The sequence below is a fragment of the Nannobrachium achirus genome, assembly GCF_963921795.1.
Source record: "Nannobrachium achirus genome assembly, chromosome: 2".
Classification (NCBI taxonomy): domain Eukaryota; kingdom Metazoa; phylum Chordata; class Actinopteri; order Myctophiformes; family Myctophidae; genus Nannobrachium; species Nannobrachium achirus.
This window is the reverse complement of record NC_137811.1, coordinates 28,576,509-28,599,195: the sequence shown is the minus strand read 5'-3', so window position 1 is coordinate 28,599,195 and position 22,687 is coordinate 28,576,509. Positions and strand designations below refer to the sequence as shown.

The following is a 22,687-nucleotide window of genomic DNA, read 5'->3' as shown; positions in this document are numbered from 1 at the left end:
GCACAATACATAAGCAGCAGTGACAGTAGGAGGAAAATGGAGGCTTGACGTATTGCTATGGCTACTCTATGATGCATCTTTTCTTTGCACAAATTGCGCAGTCCAAAAACAGGAGACTAACCTTTAGTGTGGGATATATCTCATTAATATTGCAGCAGAGGTTTGTGTTGGATTGGTTTTAATAGGTGTTAGCCTTGGCTGTAGCTCTGTAAACCAAAACAGATACAGACAATATATTCTTAATGATTCCGACCTTGTGTGCTGACAGGGAACGGGAGAAAAGCAATTAATGCATTCGTGCACGGCTTCAAGCACGGCCGCACGCATGGCCGCGCGCACGCACGTACATACACACACTAACATTAAGGTGTTAACAGCCAACAGACATAAAGACAAGCATACAGGAAGTGCAGTAAAAACAATTTTAAACAGTCCACTGAAAATGTATGTAATGTATATATATATATACTTGAAAATGTGTTATTTTCAGTGAGCACCACTATTGTATGACAACGTATACATTATGTCATTGGTTCTCAAAGTGGATTTAGGGACCTTCTATACCGATTGGGGGTCTAATAATAATGGTGGGTGAGTGGCACTGAGTGCACTGCTGTTTCTATACCAATGAGAAGTTCATAGGCATCAAAGGGCAACTTAGAGAGAGCAAAGCCAAGGAAGAGAGGAGACAAAAACTCCCAGCGTGGACATTATTAAAAGCATCCGTCTGTCTCTGGTTTTCCTGATTGATTTGAAATGTTCAGATCAATTAAGGGGCCATTTAGAAAGAGGAAAGATGACAGAAAGTACATAGGTAGCCTCAGAGATGTACAGGGTAAAATGTGTATTAGGGTATTTTCAGACATATTTAAACATGAATAAATACTCAAAACGTTACCACAATAACTTGGTGGCCCCCCTGCAATGTCTCTGAGGACCCCCCTAGGGGTTGCAGACCCCCTGTTGAATATCGTACCCATGATTTAGATTTTAGAATATTTTTGTAGTATGTTCTCCCAAATCTTTATATAGTAAGGATTTGTGGGCTCGCTGAAAGCGCATGTTCTCCCAGGCCTGTATGTTCTCCCAAATCTTTATATACTAAGCTTATTCTTCTCAAAAAACTGTCCGACAGTACAAAGGCAGGGCCTGTTCCATGTTGGAGTGCGCGTTGGGTAGATCTTTATGCCCATAAATGGTGTTCCAAGCGAGCCCACACTGTTTTGTATAGTGGGCATAGTGTTATTAGTTTAAAACTCACATAACACTGAATGACAGACAGATAGAACACAGTACTATGCAGAAGGACAGTTGGGCAGATACTGTATAGGACTGACTGCATGAGGAAGAGAAAAAGAAAGGTAGATGAACAGGCAGACAGGCTACAAAATACGTTTACCACCATGAAACACAGACAACTCACTTCACCTGCACTCAACCACGCACACAAGTCATCATGCAGAAACCCAGACTTTCTTTGGTAATCTTTCAAAACATGCCCTCCCCTCCCCTCCCCACCCCACCCCACCACACACACACACACACACACACACACACACACACACACACACACACACACACACACACACACACACACAAAACTCTCCCACTTATCTTTCATACGTAGAGCGCACACACGCACGCACGCACGCACGCACGCACGCACGCACGCACGCACGCACGCACACACACACATATATTCAGTGCTATCTGCAGTGTTATCAGAGTATTTTAATGGTTTCTAACTTGGCTCACCGAGGGCATTACTATCTCCAGTCCAACCAGTACACTCCACTCAACCCTCACTGGCCTGCATCTCTTCACTGTCCTATCACAATAAATAAAATAAAAGATGACATAATAATACAAAATACAAATCTATATAATAATTTAGCTATATGGCAGTGATTGGAAGTTTCCACTAGTGACTGGAAAATTAACTCAGACTTGACTTTGTTAGTAGTAATACACTTGAAATAGTTTCATACAGTATTAAGATGCCATTTGCTTGGATAAATATGGCTCTCGTGAAATTCCTGCCCTGAGTAAATCTATTTCAGTGGCAACCCTGACGAGCACTAAAAATGTATGCATTACATTTTGTATAACACGGTCAGGAAAATAGCATATCTAGAGATCACAACGCCTCTAGATCGGCAATTTTCACAATTTCTGTCTCTAATATTTGACAATTCGGCCAATGTTTAATTTGTCATTTTTTAGGTAATAAAAAGTTCTTACATTGACACAAATGTGCAGAGATACCCTCTATCTATACACTTAAACTTTATGTTGGCTTGTTTACTGTTGAGAGAGAAAACAATGTTTCACATTAAGTTAATCATCTGGGGACCCCCCAAAATAATTTGGGGACCCCCAGATTAAGAACCACTGATCTTTGACCTTGAAGCTGCACTTTGTGACTGTCCTATCCTCAGTGGTGGAAAAAGTACTCACATTTCTAAGTAAAAGTATCAATACTGCAATGTAGTAAAATGTACTGCAATGTAATAAAATCTGGAATTCAACATTTACTTGAGTAATTAAGTACAAAAGTATTGGTATCAAAATGTACTTAAAGTACTAAAAGTAAATGTGGTCAACTTCAACACACTGAAGACCATAGCTGGTGCAATAATCCAGCCCCTCTTTGACTACGGAGTCCACGTATGGTATCGTGACGCCCCACAAGCCCTAAAAACTAAACTCCAAACAGCCCAAAATAAACTAATTAGGGTCCTGCTTAACCTTCCCTATCAGACTCACCTCACCGCTACTCACCAGTTAAGAGTGGGGTGGCTCAGAGTAGATGACAGAGTACAGCAACTTGCAATGGGCCTGGTGTACAAGATACACTACACCACTATGATACCCAAGTACCTGTCAAAATACTTTATAAACGTTAAGGATGTCCATAATTACAACACCAGAGGCCGTGCCACAGATCACGTTCAACCCAGAGTCAACTCAAAGAAAGGGTCAAACTCGTTCTTCTGCTATACCACAAAAATGTGGAATGCCTTACCGAAGGCCATAAAGGAGTGTGGATCACTAGCATCCTTTAAAATTGCCCTGAAAAACCACTTACAGGCAGCAGCCGTTCGCAACTGGTAAAAACCTAGCCCAACCCTACCCTCCCCTGCCCCTTCCTTGTATATACTTACTGTTTGTTTAGACTTACTGTTTTCTTTTCTTTCTTTTTTTCTCCTTTTCTTTACATATCTACTGCATAGTACTGTGTTCTATTTGTCTGTCATTCAAAGTTATATGAGATACGTTAATGGTTTCCTGTTGAAATAAGCTTAGTCTTTTCATGGATCTCCTTTTAGTAGACCTTGTACCAGTGAACTGTACCGTCATGAAACTGTATATTTTCCTATGCAAACTTCGAATAAAGCCTTCAATCAATCAATCAAAGCAGAATGCAGAATGTCCTATTTCAAGTTTTCAAACGTATGCAAATATAAAAAAAAAAAAAGAAGATCTACAAGCTCACAATAATACATCGCATTGTGAAATGTATACTGGGCTGAAGTTGTTAATTTATGTTTTGTAATAATAATCTAGATCTAGATCTAGATCTTAGTAACTAAAGTTTTCAAATAATCGTAGTGGAAATATCTGGATCCAAGATGTAGTGGAGTAGAAGTAAAAGTATTGGACATTGGAATTACTCAAGAAAGTATAAAATGGCTACTTGCTCTGGGGAGAACTTTAATTTTGGAGGTCGGCTATTTTCGATCCTTGATTTCTACACGAGAGGGCAATTCTTCCAAAATATGATGCTGAGTTCAAGTTCAGGAGGGTTTGGACAAGGCAATTCTATTGAATGCTTCCTTCGGGTATGGCATGAAAAGAGTGCATTTGCATTTCTTTCAAGTAAAAACTACATTCATGTTCTGGAGAGGGCACTTTTTACAGGTGGATAAAAGGTAAGTCATATTGTAGCAACATAATCTAACATAGGCCTACATATTGGTCCAAATAACATTCTAGTCAGACAAGAGATTTGCAGGGTGTAGCTTCAAGTCTTAAGGCCCTTTCCCACTGGGTGCGAAACTCGATAACGATAAAGATAAAGATAACGATAACGATATTCTCAATTGAAGTGGATGGCAGTGTCCACATCACAACGATAAAGCCGTCATAATTGATGTGAACGCCGACATATTGGGACATAGGGAATTAACCTTTACACTGGATCTTTATACTTAGTTACCGTAGTTGTGCTCAGATGTCACTGATCAAAAGGTGCAGATACAAGCTCTCAATGCTGTGAAACGTTGTGAGCGAGTTTGTAGATCGGATATTATGGTGTGCAACACCCACAAAACAGTATAAAACGGCTTTTGACTCTGAGTAATTGCATAGATATTTGAGTAAGAACATTGTTTTGCAATCCACTATACAGTACACATTTTAACATGTGATACTCTCTCCTCCATTCTGAGCCACTTGATGCTAATACATTTTTGGGCTAGGTAAGTAGTCTTATTATTACACTTATCACAAAGTATTAAATTAGTATGCTGAATTTGAGTAGAGGTGACAATAATTTGACACTTTCCAGAAGATTTTTTTTTAAGTTAGAAATCCAATCCAATGTTCATATCACAGGTAGGCTACATAATGTTGTGCCAACCTGACTTATATTTCAGTTTGTTTTCTTTTTAATTCAAAATGGTGGATAAAAAGGTAACAGGGGCTGTTGTTGTTCACGAGGAGTTACATGTCATTATTTATAACACCACCTAAATCGGACCACTGCTTTTGTAGGCAGGTTATAATTGGCTTAATGCCTCAATGAGGTGAATTATTAATATAAATACTTCTGAATGACTGTTATCGGCCAAAACGCTGCAGAAAAAGAATAACAAAATAGGAAATTCTGTTTCCCTGAAATACAATAATGTAATTATTAATGATGAATTAAGGTGCTTCCTGGCATCTGATAAGAAAGGCGAGAATGTGATGGTATTGATCCCATGTTCAAATTCAGGGTGCCATTTGCAGATTTCCCAGTTCCCACTTCTTCTCTCTCCCCATCTCCCTCTTTCACTCCATCACACATACACTGATCCCTGGAAGAAAAATAAGTAGTGTCCCTCATTCCTCTATATAGCTGCCAATGCCATCTAGTGGAATCTTCAGGATATCCTATACCCTGCCATTAAATACAGTGTAGGGTCTTTTTGACTTTCTTTCCCGAACAAATACCTCCAGCCCTCACTCCTTCTGAAAGTGGCCATCGATACAGACTCACTAGAAGAGGGTGAATCATGATGCAACGCATCACCCCAAACAGCCGAAAGTCACATGAATGCGCAAACTCAGGAGAAGTGGCCAACAGCAAAGGGAAGTGGACTATTTTGGATGCAGAGTGTGTGTGTGTGTGTCTCTGTCTCTGTCTGTCTGAGTTTTTTTTTCATATTGACCGTGCGCTATATTATAATACGCTCCTCTTCGAACTGCGTTATCTAATTAACTGACTCGCAGAGAGACAAGAAGAAAGGAAGGGAGTGCAAGGGAGAGAAAGCAGAGCGGAGGGATAGAGGAGGACGGGGCGGCGAGGGAGAGAGACAGTGAAAGACAGAGATGGAGAGGGAGACAGGAAGATGGAGAGAGAAAAAGGTACGGAGGAGAGCTGGAGCTAGCTACTAAAATATTCATGGCAGTGGTAACGGATTCTCCATTCCCCACTCAGCAGGGGGGCTGTTCTTTGATACATCCCACTCTCTCTCTCTCGCTCTCTCTCTCTCTCTCTCTCTCTCTCTCTCTCTCTCTCTCTCTCCCCCTCCTCTCCTCCCTTAATTCTCTCCTCTCTCTCGCTCTCCATCTCTCTTTGAGCTGCAGCGGTCATCGGATAGTAATTGTATGTGTGAGCTCGACACCTCGAAGGTTCGACTGTATGGTCCCTGTGTATTGTGTGAGCAAACACTGTGGAAAACATACCCTCTCTGAAAACTTCATTCTAATTGCGCACACAGTTCAATTACAGTATTTTGGCGTCACGTATGTATAAAGGAATACTTTTTGTTTCGGTTTTTATTGGAAGAATTAAAGGGTTTGTAAGTGATTTCATTTCTTTTTGTGTTGTTTAGCTCTATATTCTGAAAGCTCTCTATATCCTCATCTCACATCTGTTTAAGTAAACTGGTACACCAATGTTACCCAGTCAGGAGAGAGAAGTTATACAGGATAAACAAGTGAAAAGGAAAAAGAAGAAGAAGAAGAAGAAGAAGAAGAAGAAGAAGAGGAAAGAGCAGACACAATTGGTTCTGTAACACTACACCATTTAATTTTAAGCTGATAAAATAATCTTTGTGGGGTTTCTTTTTTTGAACAACACATATCGCATTCACCAACTGTAATGATGGATACAAGGTGATAGGCCTAAGTCCGTCAACGGTCTCTGTAGGCCTGTTGCTAAAACAACGATAGGGACGTGGACGATGAGCTGCTCCATAACCAAGCCTTCCCAGTGAGTGGATTCTGGATATTGTATAGGATCACACAGGACAGTGGTTCTCAAACTGGGATCTAGGGAGCCCCAGGGGTCCTTGAGGGGATTCCAGGGGTCCCCGGCAAAATGAGTGAATATAGCATCAAAGTTAGTTTAACCACTTTAACCCTGTATACATTCATAAGCTATTTGAAAATAGCTGATCTACAAGCTCACGATGTTGTGATCTAAATTATTAGGGTGTTCTGTGGGGGTCCTGGCATATTTCCGAATTGAGGGTCCTTGACATGTAAATGTTTGACAACCAACCACTGACATGCTGTAGGACATAACTGTAGACGGTAGGTATTCTATTGGATGTAGGAACCTTTTCCCTGTCTATTGACACTGTTAATGTCACAACAAATTGTCTAAACATCCACATGTTTCACAGGGAAGAGATAGTCCTCACTGCTGAAGAGGTCTTTTTCACTCTGCCAAGGAAGAAAGTAGGCTACCCTCATCCCCATGAAGAAACAGCAGCACGTATGCACAACCGCAAGCACGCACGCACGCACACACACACACACACACACACACACACACACACACACACACACACACACACACACACACACACATAGAAGTGATGTCCAGTGGTTAAAAAACAGAGGTTGTCACCTGGTACGTTGTGTGTGTGTGTGTGTGTGTGTGTGTGTGTGTGTGTGTGTGTGTGTGTGTGTGTGTGTGTGTGTGTGTGTGTGTTTCTGTGTGTGTGTGTGTGTGTGTTTCTGTGTGTGTGTGTGTGTGTGTGTGTGTGTGTGTGTGTGTGTGTGTGTGTGTGTGTGTGTGTGTGTGTGTGCACTGTGCGCTGTGAGTGTGTGTGTGCGTGCGTGCGTGCACTGTGCGCTGTGAGTGTGTGTGTGCATGCGTGCGTGCGTGCGTCTATGTGTATGCATTTAAAATATCTCTCAGCAGGAGGCCGGTTGCCAATTACATAGTAACATCTGGGCTGGCAGACATTTGAGTGTGTGTGTGTGTGTGCGTGCGTGTGTGTGTGTGTGTGTGCGTGCGTGCGTGCGTGCGTGTGTGTGTGTCACAGCAGCAGGTTTGTAAATGATAACGGGAAGGAAAGTAAAGCAGAATATAAAAAAAAGACCTTGAAATCTTCAGACGGCTATTCCTAATTATCTACCCTCCTCAGCCTCGTCTTTGGAGTAAAAAGTAGGCTACTCAAATATGTTTTTACTTGAGTAAAAGTATCAATACTGCACAGTAGAAATACTCTGTTAAGTAAAAGTCCGGAATTCTAAATTTACTTTAGTAAAAGTACAAAGGTATTGGTATCAAAATGTACTTAAAGTACCAAAAGTAGAAAGTATTGTATTGTATCATTATGCACATACACATACAAGTTTCAAAATATATAAACATCTTTTGAAAATAGCAGATTTACAAGCTCACAAAGCTTATAACAGAGTGGGTAACGCATAAACGAAGGGACATGTGTTCCGAACGCATGACAATGATAACCAGAAGGCTTTCCCCAAAACTGCACTCGCTCCTTTTTACCTGCGGGCTCCGAAGTGGTTCTTGTATTCTTGTATTCGTTTTACAGAGGATACGGTTAGGAATATGGTAAAATAGGCATCGAAGGTTAGGTTTAGTCCTAGTTTTACTGAGGTTACGTTTAGGAATAAGGTTATGTAGGTTTAGGCAGAGTTTTTGCGACCGTAGGTCGCATTTACTACCAAAACCTACACTGGCTGTCTGTGAGTGAGTGAGTCAGTCAGTCACACTTTTGCCCTGCTCATATCTCCACAACCGTTGCCCCCATCCATGCAAAATTTTGCACACACACTCCTTGACTGCCAAACTACAACCTCCAAGGACCCCCGGAGCCCCAGGGACCCCCAGGTCCCTGGGGGACCCCCAGATGTAAAAAATGACCAAATGTGCTCACACGTCACACGTCACACTTTTTCCCTGCTTATATCTCCGCACCCGTTGACCCGATCCATGCCACATTTTACACACACACTCCTTGCCTGCCAAACTACAACCTCCAAGGACCCCCAGAGCCCCAGGGACCCCCAGGTCCCTGGGGGACCCCCAGATGTAAAAAATGACCAAATGTGCAAAAATGACCAAATGACCACCCCAACGGGGCTGCTCACGGGGAATTCCCGGGGACCACCGACTCCTGGTGCTCCAGAACGGATGCAAAAGTGGTGGCGCCCCCAGTGGAGGACCCCCTGCCACTGCAGCGCACATAAAATGCCGTAACTCGGGCTAGGAGCGTCCGGGAGAGCCGGGGCCGGTACCTATTCGTCCGCCAAGGCAACGCGGAGACCCCACCCCTCATTTCTCACATGGCCCTATTCTAGCGCCACCTTCAGGCCGATTTTTAAAACACATTTTTGGACACTGCTCCTACAGTTTTTGCCCTAAAATCACGAATATCACTACACAGCATGTCTACACTCATGTCATCAACATGGATCAGGAAGATTTTGGAAAAACAAATTTTAGCCCTATTTGTGGAGATAAGCCACCTACGGTCGCTTATCTCCCGATTAGGGAGTCTTACTGGTACTGAGGTTATGTTTAGATTTGTAGTCAGATTTGACCTGGGGCGAGAATTCTTGTATTCCTGACAGGGATACAATGGGTACAACGGGTATTGCATAACAGAGGTGCATGCGTTCTGCAGGCATCGCCTTACTTCAATGAAATAGAATGAAATAAAATGTCTTCCTTCTCTTTTTTTTTAAACCTGAAAATACATTAATCAGATTGTTGCAGGCAGCTTGATCCAGCACTCAGTCTCAGACAGAATTAGCTGTAGTCTAAAAGGATTTCATCTCATCACTGCTAAAGCTTTCAGAGCTCTGCAGGTATGAGAGAAGACAGCCGAGGGCACGGAGAATATATCAGACAATATACGAGATAAAACCGAGCTGAGCTGACATAGTCCCTGGTCTAATTACCGGCAGCATAACGAGTGTGAAGCTCGTCGATATCCTAATCCCTCCTGTAGGAGGCGCCATCTCAGGTTCCTCTTTCTGCAGTGATTGTATTATGGAGTCCTATCACAGCTTGGCTCTTGTGTTACTGGCTAATTTTCTCTGTGTTGTCCATTGAATAGTGTGTCACACCTCCAAAGTAGTGCTATGAAACGTGCTGAGCTTACAGATCTGCTATTTTCCCCAAATCTTAAAATGTCAAAACATTCTATGGGGGTGGTCCCTGGTACAAACTATCTTCCGATTTGGGGGTTCGAATACATATCTCCAAATAAATATTCATTTGGGGGTCCTTGAAATGCAAAAGTTTGAGAAGGCACATAATAAACTAAGGAACATGATGGAATTGTTGTCTTTAATGGAAGCACATTGATTCCTTCCTGTGCTTTGTGTGTTTTTGTGTCAATGTGGGCGTGAATTCTTCCTGTCTTGTGGTTCAGTATCATGTACTGTACTGTAGCTGTATCATCATTTGTCTGATTCCTGACAAGAATGGTCATGAAGATGACCTATACACTCTGATGTCTAATTTGATCAATTTGCACACCAGGAAGTATCCACATGTATTCCAATCCTGTGGGCTGATGCATGTCAACAACACTATTTAGACGGTCTAGGCACATGGCCTAAAACGCAGGGTGCAAATTGCACCAGAGGTGTGTCCACTCCAATTTAGCGAATTTAGATGTTATTATGTTATCTGGGTGGAAAGCCCAGCACATGACACTTGGTATTAGGCAAAACCAACTGGAGTGTCGGCTCTCATACCGCTGAGGAAAACTGCATTACATCATCTATCGGAGCAGCATTGATAATGTTATTTTCTTTTCTTCTTTTTCTGCCTTTATAGGAGTAGCTCACCCCCAAAATGACTTTTTTTCTATTGATTACTCACCCCATGGAGACTTGAGTTCAATATTATTACTGGGCCTCTACCCTGTGGCCCAGACCTTCTTTTCTTTTTTTCTATTTTTTTCTGCCCAACTAAGTTTTTATGTCAATTATAGAAATAAATAACAAACATGTTGGCCCGTCGTACAGATTTTTGGGAGGTGGGTCAAGATCAAGGACCTGTAGGCCCATACAAGGCAATATGCATGTGTGTGTCGTGTTTGTATCGCTCACTTCGCACTGGTGTGATTTTTTTTAAATTGCATATTAAAGGAGCTATAGTCAACTTTTTCATTTTGGCCATTGTCAAGCTGACTTTGTTTACATCCCTCTTCTATTCTATATAAAAGAATAGAAGAGGGATGTAAACAAAGACAGCCTGACAACGGCCAAAATGAAAAAGTTGACTATATAGCTCCTTTAAAGCATGACAGATGTTTAGGTTCTCTCTGGGAGTTACAAGGATGGATAGGATCAGGAACGGGTACAGCAGAGGGACAGGCACATGTTTTGCTGATTTGGAGATAAAGCCAGCTAGAGGCCAGACTGAGATGGTTTGGACATGTAAGCTACAGAGGAGGGATAGTGGTAGAAGGAAGGATGCTGAGGTTGGAACTGCCAGACAGGGGGCCTAGAGGAAGACCAAAGAGGAGATTTATGGATGTATAGTGAAAGAGTATACATGAAGTTAGTTGGTGTGAAAGAAGAGCAGGCAGAGGACAGGGTGAGATGGAGGCAGATGATCCGCTGTGGAGACCCCTGAAGGGAACAGCCGAAAGGAAAAGAAGAAGAGGATGAGAAGTGCGCACGCGCACGCACGCACGCACGCACGCACGCACGCACGCACACACACACACACACACACACACACACACACACACACACACACACACACACACACACACACACACACACACACACACACACAACAATCAAGGACCCAGCTTTTTGCCTTTTATTTTAATGAGCTTTGCTGCCTGTCTGTCCATGATGTGTATCTGCTGCCCTCTGCTGGTTCTTCAAATGCAGTAGTAGTAAGCAATGGTGGTAAAGGTAATCACACTTCTTAATATATAAACGTATCATACTGTCTGCAATGTAGATATCTGTTACAAGTAGAAGTTGAGTAAAAGTACTAAAGTATCTGCATCTAAATATACTCAATGTTCTAAAAGTAAAAGTAGGCTACTCATTGTGTAGAATGTCAAATTTTACAGGTTAAAAACGTAACAAATAAGCTCACAATGTCAAAAAGACATTACCTGGGCACAATGTGTCTGCTTTGCTTTGCAGTGAGCTTGCAGCTCTTCCTATTTTCAAATCTCTAGATCTCTAGATTATTATTATTTTCACAAAAGGAGGACAAAATTCAGATGCCTTGTCAGAATCTCTACAATACAGCCACTGTCACCACACTATTTTACCTATGTGGGAGGATTCTGCCAATGCATTTCAATGGGAACTCACACGGGTGGTACATGTGTGAGTTGTAAAACTTTACTATTTGAAACTGTTTACACATTTAAAATCAATGAATTATTCCAGGGTTAATTGTAAAGACTAGTGGTGTCCAACGATTAAATATTTTAATCGCGATTAATCGCATGATTTATGTAGTTAATCGCGCGATTAATCGCAAATAAGTCATCAGCTTTTATCAGGTCACAATGTAACTTAGAGGGATATCTTTCAAGTCTTTCTTGGCCCTATTAACTTGGGAGTGGAAATATTTGCTGGATTTATGCGAAAGTATGTTAATCTTTTATTCGAAATCAATTAAAAACCTGAATAAATCATAATGGTATTTCATTAAACAGACTGCAGCTGATGGGTATAAGGATCTGCTAAATGATTACTGTTATATAGCCTAAATGGGATTACTAATTAGGGCACATATGTTTCTTATAACAAAAGCATTAGCATTATGAGGGAAATGTAGTTGCCCCATGGTCTCCCCTATACTGGGATAATAGGTCAGTACGGGTACTGCCCACAAATGATGTACATTGCCCTCCAATGAAGGCTACTGCATTACAAGGCCAAACCCAAGACACTCATGGATGAATGGCAATGGCACCTTTGCAAATCGGCATTACTAAGCATGGCCAACGTAATGTACATACATGGCAACGGTTTTGTGTTGATGGTGATGTCAGACCAGAGCTCTGGTATAAGAAGACAGAGGGTCAGCTGTTAATGCAGCTGAATTCTAGTGAGATGTATTCAACCCCCGCAAATCCGTTCTCGTTGAATTCTAGAGAGAAGTGGCGAGCGAGCGAGCGAGCGAGTGTAAGAGAGAACCAGAGATAGAGCGATCAAGTAAGAGCGAGAGTTTTTTGAGCGAGAGAGAGAGGATTCTACAACGATGCTCCAGTGGATACGACAGAAGCTGGGTTTTGACCCTCCCCACCAGAGTGAGACCAGGAGGGTTTATGTGGCTAACCGTTTCCCCCAGCATGGCCATGACTACACACCGCAACATTTTGCTGACAACAGAATTATCTCGTCCAAGTACACCGCTTGGAACTTTGTCCCCAGGAATGTGTTTGAGCAGTTCACAAGGATAGCAAACCTTTATTTCCTTGTTATCTTCCTCTTAATGTTGACGATAGACTCCCCTATTCACCCGGGCACCAATGGCCTGCCCCTCACCTTTGTCATTACCGTGACTGCAATCAAACAGGGCTACGAGGATTGGCTGAGACACAAGGCGGACAACGAGGTGAACGATGCTCCGGTGTTTGTGGTTCGGAATGGAGGCCTAATCCAGATGAGATCCAAGAACATCAAAGTGGGGGATATAGTGCGTGTGGCTAAAGATGAGACGTTCCCAGCTGACCTGGTGTTACTGTCCTCAGACCGCCTAGATGGTACCTGCCACATCACTACTGCCAGCCTTGATGGAGAGACCAACCTCAAGACCCACTACTCTATATCAGAGACAGCGGCATGTCAGTCTGTGTCCAGACTGGAGGCTCTTCAGGCCATGGTGGAGTGTCAACAGCCTGAGGCTGACCTGTACACATTTGCCTCTCGGATCACAGTGACCCACCAAGGGAAAGAGATTGTCAGACCACTGGGACCAGAGAATTTGCTGCTGCGAGGAGCTAGGTTGAAAAACACCAAAGAGATTTTCGGCGTAGCGGTTTATACGGGCATGGAATCCAAGATGGCGCTTAACTATAAGTGCAAGTTCCAGAAAAGGTCCGTGGTGGAGGAGTCCATGAACACCATCGTAATCATCTACCTGGGCATCTTGCTGTTTTTAACAGCCTTCAGCACCATCCTAAAGTATGTCTCGCAGGCTGGGAATGCATGGAACAAGCCCTTCTACAACGCAATGACAGAGCAGGAGAGAAACAACAGCATGTCCTGGAGGTTCATCTCAGACTTCCTGGCATACCTGGTACTCTACAACAAAATGATCCCTATATCACTCTACGTCACCATGGAGATGGTGAAGTTCTTGGGTTCGTTTTTCATTGCCTGGGATTTGGACCTGTACCATGAGGAGAGTGATCAGCCAGCCCAGGTGAACACGTCAGACCTCAATGATGTGCTGGGACAGGTGGAGTACGTGTTTACTGACAAGACGGGTACACTAACAGAAAATGAAATGGAGTTCCGACAGTGTACCATCAATGGAACAAAGTACCAGGATGTCAATGGTAGGCTGGTACCAGAGGGAATGACAAGTAAGTCACCAAACAATTCTACACCTCACTTGACTGATGAGGAGTTGTTATTTCTTAAGGCGGTGTCATTGTGTCACACGGTTCAGATCAGTTTTGACCAGCCTGACTGTTTGGTATCGGGTGGAGACCCATTCTCCCATGCTCATGGCTTATCAACTCAGATGGAATACTATGCCTTATCACCCGATGAGAAAGCCTTGGTAGAAGCTACTAAAAGAATGGGAGTAGCTTTAACCGGCAACAATGGAGAAACCATGGAAATCGAAGTATTTAACAAGTCAGAGAAGTACAAGCTGCTCCATGTGTTGGAGTTTGATCCTAATCGCAGGAGGATGAGTGTCATTCTACAGACTCCTTCAGGAGGTAAAGTGTTGTTCACCAAGGGAGCAGACTCAGCCATCCTGCATTTCGCCACCAGTGGAGAGATAGAAAAGACCAGGCTTCATGTAGACGAGTTTGCTCAGAAAGGTTTGCGGACCTTGGTGTTTGCATGTCGCCACTTCAGCCCAGAGGAGTACGCTGACGTGGACAGGTGTCTAAATGCAGCCCGCACTTCTCTGCAGCAGAGGGAGGAAAAACTACAAGAGGCTTTCAGCTACATAGAGAGAGACCTACAGCTTCTGGGCGCTACAGCAGTGGAAGACAGACTTCAGGACAAGGTACAGGAGACCATTGAGATCTTACGTCTGGCGGGTATCAAAGTATGGGTGTTGACAGGGGACAAACACGAGACGGCAGTCAGTGTCAGCCTGTCGTGTGGCCACTTACACCACAACATGAACATTTTAGAGCTCCTTCAGCAGCCCGAGCATGAGTGTGCTGAACAACTCCGCAGATTTGCCAAAAGGATAAAGGAGGACAATGTGATCCAGCATGGTTTGGTAGTGGACGGGGTAAGTCTTTCTTCAGCCTTGACAAAACATGAGAACCTCTTTATGGAAGTGTGTAAAGGTTGTTCTGCTGTGCTGTGTTGCCGCATGGCTCCCATACAGAAAGCAAAGGTGGTACGTCTTTTAAAAACATCTCCAGAGAAACCCATCACGCTAGCTATTGGTGATGGAGCCAATGATGTCAGTATGATACACGAAGCCCATGTGGGCATAGGTATTATGGGTAAGGAGGGTCGTCAGGCAGTGAGAAACAGTGACTATGCAATTGCCAGGTTTAGATTTGTGGCTAAACTCCTGCTGGTCCACGGCCACTTATACTACATCCGAATAGCTACGCTTGTGCAGTACTTTTTCTACAAGAGTGTTTGTTTCATCATGCCCCAGTTTTTATACCAATTCTTCTGTCTGTTTTCACAACAAACTCTGTATGATGGTATGAACGACATGCTGTACAACATCTGTTTCACCTCTCTGCCAATCTTGGTGTACAGTGTGTTTGAACAGCCAATCCATCCATATGTACTGCAGAGTAAACCTGACCTGTATAAGGACATCAGTAGGAACTCTCTGCTGTGCTTCAGGACAGCAGAGAGCCGGTATTGGATACTGCTGAGCTTCTGTCATGGCTTTGTCTTATTCTTTGGGTCATATATACTGATGGGGGAGGACACGGGTAACTGGACATTCGGCGCATTCGTCTTCACTGTCATGTTAATCACGGTCACCCTAAAGTTGGCATTGGAGACCCATCTCTGGACATGGATGAACCATTTGGTGATGTGGGGCTCAATAGCCTTCTATTTTATCTTTTCCCTTTTCTGGGGAAGCATCCTCTGGCCGTTCCTCCACACCAAGCACATGTACTTTGTCGTCGGTCAGCTGCTGTCCAGCAGCAGGGCCTGGTTCGCCATCATAATTATCGCCATCACCTGCCTCTTTCCTGACGTGGTGAGGAAAGTTCTCAACGGACATCTGCAGCCCACTAACATCAGGAAAAGCCCGTCTCTACCAAGCTGCCCAGGCGTAGACCCTCAGCTGTGCTGCTACCAACATGGTCAGTGTGGCTGTACCCGCCTGCACTGTAATAAACTATTCTGTGGTCACGTAGATTAAAGGAAAGTTTAGACATTTTTTGTTAAAATAAATGTTAACTAGCTCTATATTCCCATAGCAATCATTGCTGTATAGAGTATTTGTTCAATAACATGGGTCTCTCCAACTGTCCAGCTATTTAGCAAACATAAACTACATATTTGGTCGGGATACCAATTTCATCAAAGAATATTGGGAACATGATATTGGAAGGAATTGGAAGTGATTAAACAAATGAATAAACTGACAAAATTGGAATGGAACTCAAGCAGATATATGATCTTTGTGGGGTGGGGTTCTCTCCTCGTGGATGTAATTTGTAACCCACTTTAAAATGTATTCTCAAGTTTACTCAAGTCCTGTTACTGAACTAACAAAATCTGACCAAAGAAAATATTATAAAATATATTAAATAAAATTGTGTCCTTTGTGGCAAGTATTAGGTAAATCCATTTATTCTTGACAATATTCTTATGTAATTTATGTAAATTATATAAATCAATTTCCTGTCTAAGCATACGTTTTTTTGAAAGAACATGCTTGCTAACGGCTAACCTTTTCTTTTGTAAATCATTTCGTGAAATGACTCTCATATAGGTAAAAGCGGGCCCTGTCGCATTACAAAAACAATATCATATCATCAGGGTTAGAGGCAATCATTCTTTGGCAGATTACTGGTACACTGACATAACTGTGAGAGTGAGGATTTTCTTTTAAAATAACATAGTTTTAAACAATGTAGTCATAAGTCCCCTCACATCTTTGTGCAAATTAGATCCTGCACATACAGTCATTCTAAGGGTCCACCCTATGTTACCCAGGTTCTGTGTTCCCCACAGGTTAACATTCACCAGGTTAACATTCACCAGCGTCGGCAGGTTAGCATTTCACCAGGTTAGCATTCACCAGCATCAGCAGGTTAGAATTTCACCAGGTTGGCATTCACCAGTGTTAGTTTTACTGAGGTTAGGTTTAGGGTTAAGGTTAGGTTTAGGTGGTAATTGGGGAACACAGAACCTGGGGAACATAGGTACGGTCCCAAATACGGGATGCAAAATCTGTTGGAATTACCACTTTACCGCTTATCACTATAAGCGTGAGGTGCCTCACGGTAGCTGACAGAGTAGGCCTACAGCGTCTTGCAATGGGCCTAGTGTACAAGATACACTACACCACCAAGATACCCATGTACCTGACACAAATACTTCCTAAATGTCAAGGATGTCCACAATCACAATTTATCCATCTGTCTTTCAATGTTATATGAGATAAAGTGGTTCCTGAGTTGCCTAAGCCGTAAAGCTTACTAGGGTCTCCTTTTAGTTGACCTTGTACCAGTGATTTGTACTGTCATGAAACTGTACTTTTTCCTATGCAAACTTCTAATAAATTATTCAATCAATCAAAAAACAACACCAGAGGCAGCTCCACAAATCATGTTCAACACAGATTTAACTCTCAAAAAGGCTCTAATTCGTTCTCCTGCTATACCACCAACATGGAACGCCCTACCGCAGGCCTTAAAGCAGTGCAAATTTCGAACCTCCTTCAAAATCCGTTTGAAAAGTCAGCTACAGACAGCTGCTACTCGAAACTCCTAATAGACCAAGCCCATACCTCACCCTTTTCCACTGTAAATAGGCTATCTCCTATTATCTTTATTACTATTATTTCTTTATCCCTTGTTTTTGAAGCGGTGAAAGCCGCTTCCAATGAGTGGCTTTGTGTGTCCCACGCCCATATATGGTCATTTCAGTCCAGAATGAACAGGTTTTTTCAAAAACAAAATGTGTGTTTCATGTCCATATATGGTCATCCCTGTCCAGAATGAACAGGTTTCATCAAAAACAAAATGTCTGTCCATATATGGTCATTCCAGTCCAGAATGAACTTTATCTGTCCCGTACGTCCAGAATATCAGTCCAGAATGAATAGGTTTTTTCAAAAACAAAATGTTTGTCCCATGTCCATATATGCTCATATCAGTCCAGAATGAACAGGTTTTATCTGTCCTGTCCCGTCCGTCCGTCCGTCCGTCCGTCCGTACGTACGTACGTACGTACGTACGTCCGTCCGTACGTATGTGTGTAGTGTCCGTCCCGGTCTGATGATTGGATACTTTGAGGATTGGTCAAGCTTCACATGACAATTCGGCCCTCCAGATAAAATCATTAATTCATTCAGAATATAAAGAATGTATAGATCACAGAGTTCATAACTCTAGAACACATCTAGAATAAAAGTTCACCGCTTCACTTCGAACCAAGGTTTGATTTTTTATGACAATTTTCCCCCCCTTTTGTTACTGATATTTTCCTATGCAAAGTACCGTGTTCTATCCGTCTGTCTTTCATGAGATACATAAAGTGGTCCTGTCTGTGTAAATAAGCCAAAAAGCTTAGAGGATCTCCTTTAGTTGACCTTTTACCAGTGATTTGTAATGTCATTAAACTGTACTTTCTCCCCATACAAACTAATATCTTATCTTTCTTAAATCAATCAATAAAGCCAAGGTGGAAAGTCTGTGACTCGAGGTTAATCAAGCCTAAAGATTAATTATCTAATATACTCCGTTACAGTGGGTGGCGGTAGACTTTCACGTTGATTTGCGATCCGCCAAAATACAGAAGAAGATACGATCGCGGAAGTACAACATGGTGTTGTAGTTTTGTTTACTTCATGTTTACTATTTACGGAACGTGAAAAGTACATTATAAGGAGAAACTGAGATCTCACCTGTTTTCGTCTCACTCGGAGTTCATCAAAGCCAAGGCCATTACTGTTATTTGGTTGTTTATTTTAGGACACACGATGTCCGGAAGTTGTCAGGGTAAAAGCATAAAGCTGTCTGTCCATCAGAGTCTAAAGATGAGAGCAACAATGCAATCATGGATCTATGACCATGCCATCAACCTAAAAAGACATGGTCACCCTGAACTGGACCTGCTCCCTGTAGTTAAATTACCCAGAATAGGTATGTGTACCGTTTTACTCAAGTTGTTAACTTATATTATTATATAGTATACATACCTGCCTCTATGGTTCTATTATGGTAGAATTAATGTTAGAAGGAAAGCTTCTGCATACATGGCCAAGCTATGAGCTTAGCCACTTACCCAAGCTATCACTATCACATTTACTAAAATGCTACTAAAACGAAAACATACATACAGTTGTTGTGGAGAATTAGCATAGCATAGCATGACTCCTTTGCTAATTAGCTTATGTTGCTATGGTTGTAGCTTAGCTACTTTGCTAGGTAGCTATGGTTGTAGCATAGCTACTTGGCAAAGTAACTATGCTATGGTTGTAGCCATAGAGTTATAATAAGTTGGCTGTAGCATAGCAACTAATCCAACTATGGTTTTAGCAATGGTTGTAGCTTAGCTACTTTGCTAAGTGGCTATGGTTATAGCTTAGCTTCTTTGCTACATAGCTATGGTTATAGCTTATCTTTGCTACGTGGCTATGGTTGTAGCTTAGACGTGACTTAGGCCATGACCCCCCCCCCCCAAAAAATAATCTTATTTTAACTGGGGACCCCCACCCTGACAATCACTAGTTGGAATTGTAGGAGCTGAGGCATTACATTTTGTTCGACTCTGTTCCACAGATAAATATTGTGAAAATGGCAGATCTACAAGCTTCTAGATCGGCTATTTTTGAGTGGTGCAAACCGGTCCTACGTTTACCTTTTTGTGTTTGTATTGAATGTATTAGCCAAAAAAATTGAGATCTGTGCTCATACACATAAAGTAGCTCAACTGACATCACAGACAGAATGGCCCATGTGTATCGTGTTTGCACCGCTCACTTCGCACTGGTGTGATTTTGTTTGACCAATGTTTGACCAGTTTTGCTAGAATAGTACTTTGTTGATTACTTTTGATGCAGTAATGACCTTTTTTCTTATTGAAAAGGTCTTAAAAGTCCTTACATTGTCACTACACTGTCATCTGGGGTGGTAGCTTAGCTAAGTAGCTATGGTTGTAGCTTACCTACAACCATAGCTAGGTAGAAGTAGAACAGGAACGTAACATGTGCAGTGCAGTTTTAAGTTGTCTCTCTATGGATGTTTCTCAGCTTTACACTTTGGATTGTTTTTGTTGTCTCATTCATTATTATACTTGAAACTTGTCTTGTTTCCTATCTCAGATCACCTTCTTGGCTCGGACCCAGTGACAGGAACATGGCTCCTCTGTGACGGCTGTGACAGAATCTACACCTCAATCAATGAACTGCGACTACACCAGAGAATTTGTAACAGAATATTAAAGAAGCCTCACCGCTGTGCCTATTGTGGGTTAAGCTTCACCACAATTGGTGGTCTCAGAATTCACCAGAGTAGAGTTCACACCAGGTTGAGGCCTCACAGCTGTAACAAGTGTCAGTCATGCTTCACCACTTTGGACCGTCTAAAGGAACACCAGAAAAGACACATGGTGAGCCATGCCCAGTCTACTTACTCCTGTGGACGGTGTGAGTTACAATTCATCTCACAGAAGGGTCTGGGCATCCACAGTGCTCACTGTGGGAGAAAGAGAGAGAGGCTTTACCCCTGTGACCAGTGTGGCGCTAACTTCCTCACATTGGCGGAACTCTGTGAACACCAGGCAAGGCACACAAGGTTAATGGAGCCTTTCTACCAAGACCCAGCCAGGGCCATTCCTGTTAAACAAGAGGAACCAGAAGACGTACCTTGTTCAATTCCTAACATTAAAAAAGAGGAAGCCGAAGTCTGCCAGGACCTCGCGACACACCAGAAAATGCTCATGGATTACATCTGTGACCTGTGTGGTTCAAATTTCGCCAAGTTAAAGCATCTCTACAGACACAACATATCGTTTCACAGAGAAGCAAGGTCTTACTCCTGTGATCATTGTGCCTTACGCTTCCTCGCATTGCCAGGTCTTCACAAGCACCAGGCAAGATTTAATCATTTCTACCAAGATCCAGCCGGGGCCATTTCTATTGAACAAGAGGAACCCGTAGACGGCCAGGACCTCGCAACCCACAAGAAAATGCGCTTGAGAAAGCAGCATCACTCCTGTGACCTGTGTGGTTTAAAGTTCACCAGATGTACAGATCTCTACAGACACAATGGAGTTCATAGCGGAGAGCGCTCTTACTGCTGTGACCAGTGCGGGTTAAAGTTCGCCACAGTGCAGCGTCTCGTAGTGCACTACGATGTTCACAGTGGAGGGAAGAAGTCTTACTCCTGTGCTCACTGTGTCTTTGACTTCCTCACAATTTCGGGTCTCAGAGCACACCAGGCAATGCACGTGAGGTCGAAGCCTTCCTACCAAGACCCAGCCAGGCCCATCTCTATTGGACAAGAGGAAACCGAAATATGCCTGGACTTCGGTAAGTTTATGCTCTCCCTTTTTTTCTGTTCTGTCTAGTGGTGAAAAGGTTAAACTAATTATGGCACTGCTTGCCAGTTCGGAGTGCGCTGTCTATGAGACTGCTTGAGTGTGTCTGACGGTTGTCAGGGGCGAGATTCAAAAAGATCAGAAAAAGTATTATAGTATATATATATATATATATAAAAAAAACGCTTCTGAAATTTGTTTTTATAAGAATGAATCACAAAAATGAATCATGAACGATTCGTTCATTTCCTTAAACTACGGTATTACGTTCACGCTTTCGCCCCCTTCAACTAATAGCTCACAGGACGGGAGGGCGGGCCGCGGGCTGTATGCGCGACGTTATAAAAAAAAGCTCCCGTGATAGATTCACAGGATGACTGCACTACTGAATCATGTGAACGGAGCTCCAAGACACTGCCACCTCAGCCACTCAGAGCGTTCCCCTCCGAAAGAATGGCTGCCGGTGCCATGTTGTTTTATTCACCCCTTTTCCTGAGATTTTGGTCTACTCGCTAGATGATTTTGCCACTCAGTAGGCGTTCCCACATCACTTCTAGGTACAACATCACGAGCATACCCTCTATATTGGATTCATTGCAAATGGACCACAAGGGGGCGAGCCCAACTTGTTTGCAATGTTTTTTGAAAACCTTATACCCATACCTAACACCATGCCAAAAATCTAAAACTAGTCACAAACTTTACATATTCCCTCCCAGCTTTAATACTTTGCTGGGTTATGAGGGTGGTCCCCTTAGCAAGAGTGCTAAGGGGAATCTGACGCAGACCATAGGTGCCTGTCATATCGACATCGATACAGTAACCTCTATCGTTACGCACAGCCCTAATATACATATGCACTGTATGTGTTACCTGCAGGAGAGCCTGGTGTGTTGGAGGAGGATTATGGGCAGCCTGTGGAGGATTCTGAGGAGTCAGGGGAGGAATCTATGGAGTCATCAGGGGATTCCGAGTCATCATCTGAGGATTCCGAGTCATCATCTGGGGATTCCGAGTCATCATCTGAGGATTCTGAGTCATCCTCTGAGGATTCTGAGGGGGCAGGGGAGGATTCTTTTGTTTTTGTGGGGCCAGGGCAGTTGGGTGAGGAGCCTGGGGAAGTTTCTGCTTCTGAGTATCTTATTTCAAAGAACCGGACTGCACCAGCCCATGAGCAATCACTGTCTGTTGCAGATGTTCTTTTAAGAGATGATACAAACTGTGTGTTGTACACAGGGATCCCACTAAAAGAATTCTACACGCTTGTGTCTTGGTTAAA

General features: G+C 42.8%; 2 protein-coding genes across 2 annotated transcripts; both read left to right on the top strand.

The window, feature by feature from the left end:
- Positions 1–12,724: 12,724 nt before the first annotated feature.
- Positions 12,725–14,151, top strand: LOC308297461 (phospholipid-transporting ATPase IF-like; the record flags this gene model as incomplete). The annotated part of the gene is made up of 2 exons (XM_080740867.1): positions 12,725–14,054; positions 14,141–14,151. The coding sequence occupies 2 exons, from the start codon at positions 12,725–12,727 to the stop codon at positions 14,149–14,151; spliced, it is 1,341 nt and encodes a 446-aa protein (XP_080596993.1).
- A 157-nt stretch (positions 14,152–14,308) lies between these two features.
- LOC308297450 (phospholipid-transporting ATPase IF-like) lies at positions 14,309–16,057 on the top strand (the record flags this gene model as incomplete). The annotated part of the gene is made up of 1 exon (XM_080740856.1): positions 14,309–16,057. One exon carries the CDS (start codon positions 14,309–14,311, stop codon positions 16,055–16,057), a length of 1,749 nt encoding a protein of 582 aa, XP_080596982.1.
- Between the last annotated feature and the right edge of the window lie 6,630 nt (positions 16,058–22,687).